The sequence below is a fragment of the Euprymna scolopes genome, chromosome 36 (genome assembly GCF_053919585.1).
Source record: "Euprymna scolopes isolate OS-2025 chromosome 36, ASM5391958v1, whole genome shotgun sequence".
Classification (NCBI taxonomy): domain Eukaryota; kingdom Metazoa; phylum Mollusca; class Cephalopoda; order Sepiida; family Sepiolidae; genus Euprymna; species Euprymna scolopes.
In genome coordinates, this window is record NC_136517.1 from 56,333,895 (window position 1) to 56,348,097 (window position 14,203).

General features: G+C 43.4%; 1 protein-coding gene across 4 annotated transcripts in view; it reads right to left on the bottom strand.

The window, feature by feature from the left end:
* Positions 1 to 1,910: 1,910 nt before the first annotated feature.
* The window catches only part of LOC145260511 (dynein regulatory complex protein 8-like), a 39,886-nt gene continuing 27,593 nt past the window's right edge, over positions 1,911 to 14,203 (bottom strand). For 2 of the 4 annotated variants that reach the window (XM_080118639.1, XM_080118640.1), the window contains 2 exons: positions 7,158 to 7,267; positions 1,911 to 2,080 (listed from right to left, as the gene is read on the bottom strand). In XM_080118639.1, the coding sequence (XP_079974765.1) occupies positions 2,055 to 2,080; positions 7,158 to 7,267 (136 nt within the window). In that variant the 3' untranslated portion in view covers positions 1,911 to 2,054. The remainder of the gene's footprint in view (positions 2,081 to 7,157; positions 7,268 to 14,203) is intronic. The other 2 variants (XM_080118636.1, XM_080118637.1) reach the window with 1 other exon arrangement.

Below are 14,203 nucleotides of genomic sequence, written 5' to 3' on the forward strand. Positions count from 1 at the left end.
GGGGTTAAAGGGCATAGACTAAATAAAGTCGAGAGTATTCCATAGCAGAGATGTCATCTTTAACGAGTCAGATTTGATAGGGGAACAGGGGATCAAGAAAGTGGTAAACCGATTTCCTGTAGAAATGGAATATCAAGGCAACTGTCATGTGATAACAACTCACACGAAGTGACAAGATCTCAATCATCTCCAAGGATTATGAAAACTCCAGATTGGTATAGTGAATAGGTCTACATTAAATGACCCATCGACAGTCCTAAAAAAAAAGTGAATGGTGGAAGCAATGGAAAGTGAAATTTCTTCCCTACATAAAAATAAATTATGGGACCTTACGGAATTACCCAGTGGACAAAAAGCTATTGGTAGCAAGTGGATGTTTAAGCAAAATATAGTGCTGATCGAAACATGGAACACCACAAAGACTATAATCTCTTTCAAACAGCTTCTTCCAGAATTTCGTTTAGAGAAAGATGCTTTACCTTCTTTTTCATAGGCTGTCATCACCTTCAAGACATTTCTTCTTGATACGGCCACCATCACAGCCACTTCCATTACAGCAGCACTTGTCATACGGGCACTAACAATCTGCCTTCTTTGGAGACCTGATAGATTTATTATTTTAATTTTTCTTGCTATGAAGTGCATTCCAAAAGTAATGCTTCCTATTTTTTATTCAGCCTGAATATATCAGAGGAAATTGCAAATTACATTGTTATGATTTCTGAACTTATGCATTCATGACCTGAAAGTTACATTTCTCTGTTGCAGATACTGACAGTATCAGACTCTAAGAAAGCAGCTCCTGTCATGGACACGTGTCAGACGCAGAGATGTGTCATTGAATTCCTGGCAAAAGTGCATTGAGAATGATGATGACCACGTAGAAAAATAAATCCTAGAGCATAAAAGGGGGTTCGTTTTAATGGCACCATTCCATCTTCGTAGCTCTTCAACTTTTTGAGTTGAAAAAGTAGGAGGCTTTACTTTTGGAACTACCCTCATAATATGTACTTACTGAAATAAAAAATTAAATTTAACTCATTAATTCAGAAACACAATAACCATAAATTAAAAAAAAATGAAACTAACATTTTTATTTTTTGGCTTTTGTAGAGGCTTTAAAATTGATGCAAAATTTACATGGTTCATTAGTTTTTCCAACTTTTATATATGTGTATGTGCTGTAGCTTACTGCTAGAATCAGCAGCAGCTACTGGGAGGTGGCTCAGTGGTTGACGACATGGACTGACAACCTGTGTGTCAATTTTCAATCCAGGTCATTCCACAGAAACACTTTCATATTGGAACATTGGCAACCTTTGCGTGATTCCTTCCATAAGTACTTGATATCCTTCTAGAAAGAATTCTTAGTAAAAAGATGTTGAGAAACAAATGACACAGATCGCCTTCTTCAAATGCATGGATCGCCTTCTTCAAACAAACTCTCCCATTTTTCAGACGACTAGCTTCTGTGCGGCCTAGGATCATCTAATTTGCATATTGTGACTATTGAAGATAAAATCAGCTGTGTGTCTCTATTTTGGTTTTATATTAAGCTTCTGAACCTTACAAAACACACAGACACATGAGCGTTTCTGAGCTAAGTCATTTTCGCACTTATTATAATTTCCCCTATATTCCCCCACTGATCTCATGTTTATAAACAGAGCAGGGGCAGGGTGCCCGCTCTTTGTTGAGTATTTCTTTAAGAAGAAATGATGCAGAGGAATGGGCATTGCTGAGGTGATTTTTGCACTCACTACAATTTTCCCTACACACTTGATTTAAAGCTTGGATTTTATTTTCATTTTTGCAACATTCCACAACAAGCCGATCAGCAAGTTATTCAAATAATTCCATTAACTTAAGAAAAATTGGCAAAAGAAAACGAAAATAAAGGGAGATGTAAATACGTTCGAATTGAAATTTAGTTTAATACAACGAATCTTCTACAACCATTTGCGGAATGAAATCCTTGTATGAAATATTTCCAGTTTCAGGGTCAGCTGCAGCAGAAAACAATTCAGCCAATTCATCCTGGTTGAAGACTTCTCCTAAAAATAAATTTGAAGAAAAAGAACTGCACAGAATTTTCTACAAGAAAAACAAAAACTATTTTACATTATTTGGATGAGTCGAAATACTATTGTCATCTTCTATGCTATTTTCACAATGTTTCAGTTAATGTAACTTCTGACCTTCTTTAGGTGCATCTTGTTGAACTCTCATTCCATCAGCTATGACCTGGAAGAAGTCTTAATTAATTAGCAATTGCATTGGGTTAAATAAAGGGCCACATTTGAAATTTTGTACAGATTACCAAGTTCAGCATGGAGATTCTACAGTTTGAAAAACTACATCTGAAGAAGGTCGGCTACATCAGCTAAAACGTTTTGAAAATAACATCCAAAATGAGATCAGTATTCTGAATAATCCAAAATATCAATTAACGAATCTTATCTAAAAAATTTGGAAACATAAAAACTATTTTTTATCATTTTGTAAAAATAATTTACTTATTGAAAACCTTAAATGGATAATTGTAACAGTTTGTTTGATTTCATTTGGTTTGGCTTATTTTGTTTGAGCTTAATTTAGTTTGTCTTGATTTGGTTTAGCTTAATTTAGTTTGGCTTGATTTGGTTTAGCTTAATTTAGTTTGGCTTGATTTTATTTGGTTTGATTTGGTTTAGCCTGATTTGGATTGGCTTGATTTGGTTTGGCTTGATTTGGATTGGCTTGATTTGGTTTGGCTTGATTTGGTTTAGCTTGATTTGGTTCGACTTGATTTGGTTCGACTTGTTTTGGTTTGACTTGTTTTGGTTTGACTTGTTTTGGTTTAGCTTTACTTGGTTCGACTTGTTTTGATTTCCTTTAATTTAGTTTGGTTTGGTTTAGTTATATGCACAGGGTTATCATTTATGGAAGTGAAATTCAGTTAGGATTGAAGATATGTGTTTTTTTTATTTTTTATTTTTTTTTTACTCACATTCACCCAAACAAGGCATATCACCATTTAGACATAAAGGGCTACTATTTGGGAGCATGCCTAGGAAAGATTAACAAGATGTTAAGATGTTACATTACATTTAAACTTCTGCATATCAGTACAGTCAGGGAAGCAGGTAGCAGGGATGGAATTCCAAAGTCTAGCTATTAGAGTAGAAAGCTTTCTGGCATTTAGGGACCTCAACAGTGAAGGGGGTGTATTTTTTTTGCTTAGCAAGTTTGTCAGGGATATGTACAAGTGCAATGAGTTCATCAGAACACTTTCCATTAAAATACTTGTAAAACAGGCACAGGGATGCAACATTGTGGCGATGGGACAGGGATTGGAGCTTGACAAAGCAAATCCTATTAGATTGGAGATTCGTTTTTGGACCCAATCCAAAAGGAAGAGAATAGTGATAGATGCACTAGTACAGATGCGATAACAATATGCCATGCACAGGATACACTCAGGTGTGAGTAGATCCCACCTTCCTTGCAGCTGCCTTTGCAATGTCCCCAATGTATCAGGTTGACAGGAAAGTTCTTGCATTTTTTAACTTTTAAATTCTGATAAACATATCTCGACTTAAAGAAACATTTATTGATCGAAATAAGCACCATCAGAATCAACACACTTTTGCCAACGCAAAACAAGTGCATTTATGCAAGTAATGCAAAAATCTTGAAGTTGCTGAAGGCGTTTTTAATATTGCTTATGTTTTTGAAGCATTTCTCACACAGAAAGTTGCCGAGATGCTTGAAAAAGTGGAAGTCAGTAGTGAGAGGTCTTGAGAGTATGGCGAATGAGGCAGAGTTTCATAGCCTAATTCGTTTGACTTTTGCAGAGTCGGTTTAGCAATGTGCAGTTTGGCATTGTGGTGGAGGACAACTGAGCCTTTTCTGTTGACCAATGCTGGGTTTTGTTAAAGTTTCTGATGCATTTCATCCATTTGTTGACAGTACTTTTCCGCCTGCATTCAAAAAACTGTAATGGATGAGACCAGTTGCAGACCACCAAATAGTCAGCATGACCTTCTTTTGGTGTAACTTTGGCTTTGGGAAGTATCGTGGAGCTTTGTCGGCATCTAACCACCGAGCTGAGTGTCGCTGGTTGTTGTAAAGAACCAACACAGTCAAGAAACGGGTTATTCTTGTTGTGTAAAAGAAGGAAAGATGGCACTTAATAAAGGTATTCTTTTTAGTTGTCATTCAATTCGTGAGGCACCCATTTATCAAGATTTTTGTGTCTTTCCAATCTCTCTCAAGTGGTTGGAAATCATTGTATGCATTACATCTAATTCAGAAACAAGTTCTCAAACAGTTGTGCATGGATTGACTTCCACCAAGGCTCTTAATTAATCATTGTCAACATCCGATGGCCAACCACTATGCTCATCTTCAAGACTTTCATCGCCGCCACAAACTTTCTTAAAACACTAAGTTGATGTGCATTCAGTAGTGGTTCCTGAGCCAAATACTTTGTTGATATCATGAGCTGTTTCGGCCTAGCTTGAATTGAAATAAGAAAATTGTGCAAATGTTTTTTTTTTCCATTTTGTATTCAACGTTCTGAAAAGAAGACAATTGTTTTAAAACGATTGTAATTTAAACGATTAGATTGAGTGAAAAACGCTCTTTAAAATGATATATAAAGTAAAGGTATTATAATGAAAATTTATTTGAAAATACATCATTTGAGATCAAAATTGAAAATTTCGCAAGAACTTTCTTACCAACCTAATATTTGTTCCAGTTCATATTTCCTGTGAATGTTAAGTCGAGGAGCTTGAAGGAAGAATTCTCAGGTAGAATGTTATTTGTCATGATATCGGTGGTTGGAGAGGCTTCTTGTAATTGTTAAAGGAGAGCAGCTAAGTCTAATTAGCATTAAATGTTACCATCCATTTATGACTCCATTCCTCTACAGTCTGAAGGTTATTTTCTAAGAGAAACAGTAATAATATAATTAATTTTTTGTATGTTATTTTCAGGCTTGGATCTGATGGACAGTATAATGAGATGTGTGTAGAGAATCTGACATCGTTTTTTTATTATTACATTGAAAGAATAGAGAATAACTGAGTTAGTAGATGAAGAACAGATTAGGTAGCATGGTCATTTTAGAGAAAGGCCAAAGAAAACATGAGAGGAAGTGATAAAGATGGATTTGAGAGAAAGAGGAATAACGACCTAGTCAGATTGTTTGATAATAATAGTGATGTTCTCAATACCAGATTGAATATATGATCTGTAAAGCTAACAAAAAATGGATGAAGCTTTATTCAGCTTTGAATAAATAAATACAAACATTGATAACTATTCATAATTATATATAGATGAGAAAATTCTTAATCAAGGGAGATAATCCTCAAATGGGGAATAAAATAATGTTGATAAAGGGCCCATAAAAAAATGGAAGAGCAGTGCAAGGACACACTTCATAAAATGTGAATATTTGACATGAAAAAAAGCATTTAAAACTACTTTAAAACACAAAAAATGAGTCAGCTAGTAACTTTTATTGACCATGGTAACATTTATTTATTGTATATTTGATTTTTTTCCTTTAGTCGTTTGTAGTACCTTAGTTGTTTGTTGGCTTAATTGCACAATCCCCTAATTTTCAAAATGTCTGACTATCGAATCATTATTTAAACTTCTCCATAATACAATAACAATAATTCTCAAAAACTTTGACTCTCGAATAGTATAAACAATTCTCAAAAATATGCTTGCATCAATTCGCTTTTATTGCCAAAAAAGATTGTAATCTAAATAGAAAAAAAAAAAAAGAAACTGACAGCACTCCTACAACTTCCTAAATTTAGTGTGTTCTCTTTGCTGCAATATACTTGACTTGCTCTTCTTCCAAATTCACTGTTGTTAACCCTACCAGACCGAGTTACCAATATACCTGTACTTTTCGAAAATGTTATATACCGAGTTACGGCTAAACCAGTATTTTTCCAACCACATGTTTTTTTGTGTTGTCAGGCACCTCATATGACCACATCTGTGCTTTGTGCATGGAAAAACACCTGAGATACAACAGACAGCACCCTGGAGTATCTTACAAAAGCAACCCCCTAAAAGAAGATGAAGACAAGGTTCTGGTACACCCACTGCAGAAAGAACCTATGCATTAAGGAGAGCTCCACCTGTTGAGTGGACTGGCACACAACTGGCAGTAGATAGAAAGCAAAAAATTACTGACGCATTTATATTTTTTTCATAATTTTACCCAGGAGGTGGCCAGGGGCAAATTATGTTCAATAGCTCAGGTCTGGCACGGTTAATGCCGCTAATTCAATCATATGCAAATTAATGCATTTATATTTTGAAACCACACAAAGATAACTATTTATAACTTCATATAGACTAGAGCAATGTTTCCCACCCTTTTTACCTTTGTGAAACCCTTCCAATAATGGTGATGTTTCGATGAACCTCCCTACATAAGAAAATATTTTACAATCTTATTTATTAAATAAATAATAAGATTATAAAATATTTTCTTAATAATGCAAGCAATATTTTTCTTTATATATAATCGGTTTATGTAAAACAAAATTTCCTTCTCAGATTTATCAGCTACTTTGAAAAAAAAAAAAAGAAAAGATCAACATATTTTTCTGACAGTTTGTGAAGCACATAACTTTGAAAAAAGATTTAAAAAAAATGAAAAAATAATTTGCACATATGTGTAAATACATAATAATCTCTGTCTATTTATCAGCATCTCTTAAAGGAACTCTTGACAAACTCTTAAAGAACACTAGAGTTCCGCTGAAGCCTGATTGGGAAATCCTGAACTAGAGAGTTCAGAGTGAAGAAAGATAATCATAGAATGACGAGTTTTTATTATTCAAGGAAAATAATTTATAACTTGATATGATTAAAGTATGTAATAAAAAAAATAAGAAAAACACACTGGCCAGACTAAAATAGTTTAGTATAAACAGCGATAATTATTATAATTATTTATAGACTGGAGAGGTTTTAATCAAGGGAGATAATCTTACTATAGAGATTTTGTCTTATAACTAAGGTAATTTATGACATTATGATACTACAGGGTCATACAAATGCAGACGTTCCATTCTAACGAATTATAAAAATGAAATTAAAATAATCAATTTCTCCGAAAACAAATTACAAAGACTAACCTTCTTCAGTAAGAAATTTAGTTATCTCATCCTTTGTCAAATAGCCTTTGTTGTCGGAGTCAAGTCTCTGAAATGCCAATAACAAAATATATTCGGGAGTTGGTTTATATCTGTAAAATAAAAAAAAGATTACACAAATTTAATTCAGTTGTTCTATGGCGTAGTTCCTGGCCTTGTTAAAGACCATTTAGGATAACAATAGTGTCTTTGGGTATTGTCAAGAACAGCACCAACATCTATTATATAAAGAGCAAATGTCTTAGTGTGATTGTATGTATGTTTGTATGTCTTGCTAAAGCTTTTGAAATCCAAAGTGGATAAGAATGATTCTGATACTGGACAGGAATTCAGACACATAATAATGTGAAATTTACAACAAAATATTAATTTTTTCTACTTTGACTACAACAGCTGCCTGATCCTTGGCCTTTTGGTCAAGATCACAGTGTAGTATCTGTTCCGGCAGATGCTGCAAGCTATGACTAGCAAAGACCAGATGTGGGGGCAACCCCACATGCCTGACCATTAACCAGCTCCCATTTCCCACCTCTCGGGAGCTGGTCCCCTTTTTCCCTTCCCCCTCCCTTCACTCCTCACATTAAAAATCGGCCTTGTGCCTAATTTGCTCGGTGGGGGAGCAAATAAACACCATCTGTTCTCTCAGTTACTAAACTTGACCCACCACCGGGCTTTCGGGCTAGGTTAAGGTGTTTTTTCTTACTAACTTTTGTTAGCAAGGACCGACCCCCTCCTTTGGGGAGTCAGGACCTAAAGGACCGACTCCACATTTGTGGTAGCTTGGACCCGGAAACCGATCCCCTCTTTTGGGAGACTGGAATCTAGGGACCAACACCACTATCGCTGGTAGTTGAGACCTTCTTTTTTCTTTTGTTGTTTTTGCATGTTGTTTTTTCTTCGTTTCGGTCTCACTTCTCGAGACTGGGATGGTCTAATTTCTCAACACTTAATTGCCTGAGCAGCACTCTGACCTGCCAGGCCCAAACTTTGTCTATCTTCGCTGCTCTCCCAGTGGATCGAGCAGACAGGGTTCTCTTTCTCGCTTCCGTTGGGGTAGTTAGTGGGTAGGGTGACGTGGGGTAGGGCGGGTGCTTCGTTTCTGCTCCCCTCTGTGGGCAGGGATGCCTATCCCCTCTCTCTCTTAATTGCGACGCGGCACTCTGACCCGCTAGCACCCACTGCGTCTTTCTTCTCAGCTCTCCCCCCTCGCGGGGGGATCTGAGCTGCTAACCCGACATCCCCGTGAGGGGAAGTCAAAAACTCTAATTTCTTCAAAGTCCGCTCCTCCCCCTCCTCCCCCTCCATTCCCCTGGGTTTTCTTTTCCCCTACTACACTTTGGTCCGCGCCAGCGGCCAGTGCAACCGCCACGATGCCAGGCAGGAGGGGTACGTCACCCCAAATGCGCAGCATCTCAACTGCGAACGACTCCCTATGTGAGGGAGCTGATGCATCTCCCGGCGAGACGGCGCCAGGAAACAAGGTAGGGCCCCGGCGCGTGGCGACCTTGGAAGAAAGCGGGAGGGTAGGGCCGCAGCCCGCGGCGACCCCCCGAAAAGCACCGGCAACCACTCCCCACGAGGGCAACCCAGCGGAAAAAGCTGCCGTTAAGTCACTAGCTGGGGAAAGTGCAGAACCCAGCCAACCAGCTCCACCCCAGGACGGCAGAACCAAGGGAGGAAGACCGGGGAACCCATCCCCCGCTCCCCCAAAGGGCGACTCCCCAACAGACAAGGAGGAAAACAGCACCGCGGACCAAACCGAGGCGCTGGATGAAGATGTAATAGCCTCCATCTGCTCACTATTCGGCGGGGAAGACAGTGATTGGCCCCCCAACACTCCCCAAGAGGACCAAATACGGAAAAGGGGTGACTCTCCGGCCAGTGGTAACAAAAGCAAGCTGGAACGAGAGACACCCTTGACAGTACCCACCAAGGCTCCAGCTGGGAACACGGCACCAGAAGGGGAGACACCTCCATCCCCTAAGGGGACAGCCACCCAGCAAAGGAAGAAAATAAGAAAGGGGAGCGGCCCGGAAAGCCAACCAAGCCAGGACGAAACAACGCCAAAGACACAATGGCCTACTTTGCCTGGTAACGGCCCAGTTCCGAAACCAAAAATGCCCATAACAAGAGAGAGCCCCACAACACCAGCTACGCCCCCCAACCCGAGTCCAGCTGACACCCACCAGGATGGAGGACCGGCATGGGGCCCCAAAGAGCAGCAAGGGAAGTTGACGCCCGAAGACTACAGAGCACTCTTCGACTCCACTTACAAGGAGTATACCCAGGGGAACAACATCCAACCCCTCCCGGGTCAAGTGGAAGTTCTGGAGAAAAGAGTGCTCTCGCTGATAACTTCAGACACCAAGACAAGGGGTCTGACGGGCGTCAACAAGGACACCATGATGAACGTGTTGCTGGAGCAGAACATTCCCGCCAACTACATCTGTAGAAGGAGTTACGCACAGTGGGATGTTCTGCTCCCCACCTCCGAAGACGCAGTCAGGCTGTCCAGGACCTGCCATCAGAGCAGGAACATAAAGCTCCAACCCATCTATATGAACAAGAGGAGAGCAAATGTTTCTGCTCTAAACGTCCCCTGCTATATGGAGGCCAAACAACTGGGGGCTATCCTAAGCCAGTATGGAGACGTAGAGGAAGTCACCCCAGTCCGCGGATTAAGAAACATCATGACCGGGGACTACAAAGTACAGATGGTCCTGGACAAGGCTGGATTCTACGCCATCCCAGCCACACTCAAGTTCGGAGAGTGGACACTCTCCCTTATAGTGGAAGGGAGGAGGCCTCATTGCTGGCTGTGCACACAACAAGGGCATATGGCTAAGGACTGTCCAAAGAGGAATGGAGGGAAGAAGCCCACAAAAGCGGCGGGAACAAGCGTGACAACAAATCAAGCCGCTGCTCCCGCGCCGGCCGCAAATCCTCCAGAGGCACCGACAGGCTGGGTGACGGTCGTAAAGAAAGGCAAGTCACCCAAGACCAAGAACAACCGAAGAGCGAGACGGAGAAAATGGACACACAGACACCCTCCTCCTCAAAAAAGAGGAAACTACCAGAATCTGAGGAGGAGGCCGCGTCAGAGGCAGAGGAAGAGACAACAACAGTCTCTATGGCCCTGAGCGCAACAGAGATCAGGAGGGCCAGGAGGAGGAAAAGCCGCAAGACACGCGCAAACCCTCCTACCCCCACTGAGACTGAGAAGGACTCCCTCGCAACAACAACACAGGATGAGCCCCCTGTGATCCCAACACCCCAGCAACCCGAACAACCTTCCCCCTCTCCTATAAAGGCCCCAAGAAACTCTTCCCGCCCCTCATCCCGTGACAGGAGCCAAAAAGAAGAAAACGAGCAGGCTACCCCCTCCCCAAGCACTCAGCCTCCCCATCAACCAAAAGAGGTCCCCTCCCCCACTCCCAAAGTCCGCACTGAACGGACCAAAAAGCTCCCCTTCCTGCCAGGAAGCAGGATTTGTGAAACAGACCCTCTCCAACCGGCTCCGGACCTTAAAGGACAACAGAAGGTCCGGTACAATAAACTTAAAAACTTTGAAAAAGTCGGTGGAGACCTAGTAACAGACCCCACTAAATTCAAGGACGCTCCCTTGTTGACCACTTTCGTTAGGGTCAACAAGGACGGTAGGACTGGAGGAATGTGGGCAATGATTAAGGCAGCGAAGAATGCGATCCCAGGCCAGCAGCTGGTGGATAGGGACCATCCTTCACTGACCAACATTTTCTTTAAATGTGAGGGTAGAATCCCCATGTATGTACACCCATCGCTATACAGGGCACTCAAACTAACCTTCCCCCTGGACGTGGGGGGCGTGGCCAAGGATGGATCACCTTCATCGGATTTACTTACCGGCAGCCTTGGCCAGGCCTGCCATGTCCTCACTGCCCAGGATTTCAGACCCGTCTGTGACAGTGCTTGAGGTAAGTGATCATGTCTTTGAACTTGGCTACATTGAATGTGAGGGGCATCAGGTGTCGAAGCAAGGCCTCGCGCGTTGTGAGAGACTTGGTGTCCCTCAAGGTAGATATTGCCGCTATCCAGGAGACCCACTTTGTTTGTGACGGGGATTGTCAGGTGCTGGTAAACGATTACGATGTCTACTCAGCATATGGCAATACCTATAGTCGTGGAATCTCCTTGCTAGTGAGTCGCACCCTGTCAGCGTCGGTGAATGTTGTTCACGCAGGCGAGGACGGGCGGGCGCTTGTTGTTGATGTTGCGGTTAATTGTAGTGTTTTTCGGATTGTTGCTGTTTATGCTCCCAATGCTGCTGTAGAGAGGGCAACCTTTTTTTGACGGTTGGAGGGCTTCTTAGTGGATCCGGAACGGTTAGTTTTAATGGGGGATTGGAATGCAATCCTTGATCCCAAAATAGATAAGGTCGGGGGGACTAGCGGGTCGGCGTGGTGTGACAGCAGTCTGTCTGACCTGATGGCCTCGTGCGATCTCGTCGACAGATTTCGTCTGGATCATCCGGGGCGGGAGATGTGGACGTGGCATCCTGTAGTGCCTTCCCATCCAAGCACTTACTTGGATCGGATGTTAGTTAGAAGAGGCGATGTAGACTTCCTATCTTGCCCCACGTTCCACTTGCTAGGACACTCGGACCATAAACTTCTTATGGCCCGTTTGAGCTTAAGCGCTAGGCCTAAACTGGCCGGATACTGGAAGTTCAACAGCACCTTGTTGGAGCTGGAGGACTACCGGTTGAAGGTCACTGAGCTAATTCAGCGGGCTTTAGTGGGGGCGGTTACAGGGAGTAAGTGGTGGGTTAGTCTCAAGGCCAAAATTAGGCGCTTCTCTGTTCAGTATAGCCAACGCCTCGCGATAGATAAGGCTAAGGCAAAGAAGCGTTTAGAGGATAAGCTGACCCGGGCGGTGGAGGGGGGGGACCCCCTAGAGTTAGCACTAGCTAAACAAGATCTCAACCGCTTGGCTAGCGAGCGGTATGAAGGTCAAGTAGTTAGGGCTAGGTTAAACAAAGTTTCTAACGAGGCTGTGAATGTTGACGCTGTTGAGCGTAAGGCTGCTTTAAGGCGCGGTTCGGATGGGTACATTCGTAAAGTACATAACCTGGAAGGACACCCCTTAGTATCGACTCGGGAGATCTGCGAGGGGTTTCGGGAGCATCTATCGGTGCGCTTCACCCAACTACCCGGACTCAGGGTTGATGAGTTTGGCAGCTATTTGGCTGACTCGCCCCGCCTCACGGCGGCTCGGGCGGCTAGCTGTGATGGTCTTATTACTGAACATGAGGTCATTACTGCGTTGAAGCAGGTCGGCATTAACAAATCCCCGGGGCTTGATGGTTTACCCTACGAGTTTTACTTGAGGCTGTCGCCCATGTTGGTCCCTATTCTGAAGGATATGTTCAACCATTGGTTTGCCCAGGGTTCCATCCCTGGACAGGTGACCAAGGGTGTGATCACATTGCTGAGGAAAGGTCAACGGCATGGTGGGAGGGAAAACTTTGATGATTTTAGGCCCTTGACTCTGCTAAACACAGAGTTAAAGATTTTGGCAAAGATTCTTGCGAATCGCTTGCAGGTTGTCATCACTGACTTGATCGAACCGGACCAGACTTATGCTGTGAAGGGGAGATCGATTCAAGACAATTTGCACTTGATACGCTCGATCATAGAGGGGACAGAAGACGACGCCGAAGCCGCGCTGATCAGTTTGGATCAGTCCAAGACATTCGATAGGGTCGACCATCGGTTCCTAGGATCTGTGCTAGAGGCCGCCGGATTTAATCCGGACTTTCGCAAGTGGATCTTTGTTCTGTATGACAGGCCGACGGTAGCGGTGCAGATCAACGGTAAGCTGTCGGAGTCATTCGCTGTCTCTCGGTCGGTGCGACAGGGTTGTCCGCTGTCGCCTCTGTTGTATGTCCTGGCGTTGGAACCCCTCCTTCGCAAGTTAAGGGACGAGGCGGCTACACCAGTCCTGCGCGGAATAGCTCTCCCTGGAGGCACACGAGCCAGGGTTTCCGCGTTCGCCGATGACGTCACCGTATTCGTGTCTTGCCTCACGGACGTTCAAGCGGTGGTCGAGGCGCTCGCTCGATACGAAGAAGTAACAGGGGTCATCTTCAACCGTAGCAAGTCTGTTGGCCTGCGGTTGGGGGCCTGGACCGGGGTAAACTCGCTTCCAGGTATTTTCAGCTGAACCGATGGACCGGTCCGCATTCTCGGTGTCTGGTTTGGACCGGGACTTCAGCTGGAAAAGAATTGGTCGGAAGTACAGTCTAAGGTCAAATCGTCAGTAAAGACTTGGATTGGAAGGAAATTGTCCTTGAAGGGTCGGGCGGAGGCGTGTGCTACATACGTCTTTCCGCTCATCCTTTACCGTTTGTCTGTACTTCCTCTCCCTGCAGAACGACTAACCCGCTTACAAGGGCGCCTCGATTCACTTTTGTGGAACGAGGGTAAGCATTATGTCTGCAGAGAGGTCTGTGTTCAAAGTCCGATCGAGGGAGGCCTGGGTCAGCCCAGTCTCTTGTGTCATAGAAACGCTGAGAGATTGGCTTTCCTGGGTCGTTCGCTTGAAGGAGACGCTCCTTGGGTCCCTGTGGTTGAGAACTCGTTTCCCAATCTCAAACCCAACCCTTCGGTAGAAGGTCGTCGTAGACCGAAGGGGGAGTCCAAGTTCTTCTCCGAATGCCGAACCGCTCTTAGAGCTTTGCCGGGGACCAATGTCCTCAATCAGCCAAGGAAGAAACTGTATCGGGATTTAGTGGAGGGGACCGCGAAGGATCCACTTTGTAGGCGGATGGGATGGTCGATGGAGGTTGTCCGTTCTCAATGGTGTTGGGCGCCGGGACGGGAGGTTCTGAATAACTCGGAATTCTCCCTGACTTGGCGACTGGTCCGAAATGCGCTGCCCCTCTTCGACGTACTTTTCCGGTATAAAGAACATACCAGTCGCTTCTGTCCGTGCTGTGACGAACGCGAGCCCGAAACAATCGAGCACGCGTTTTTTAGTTGCAGCCAGAT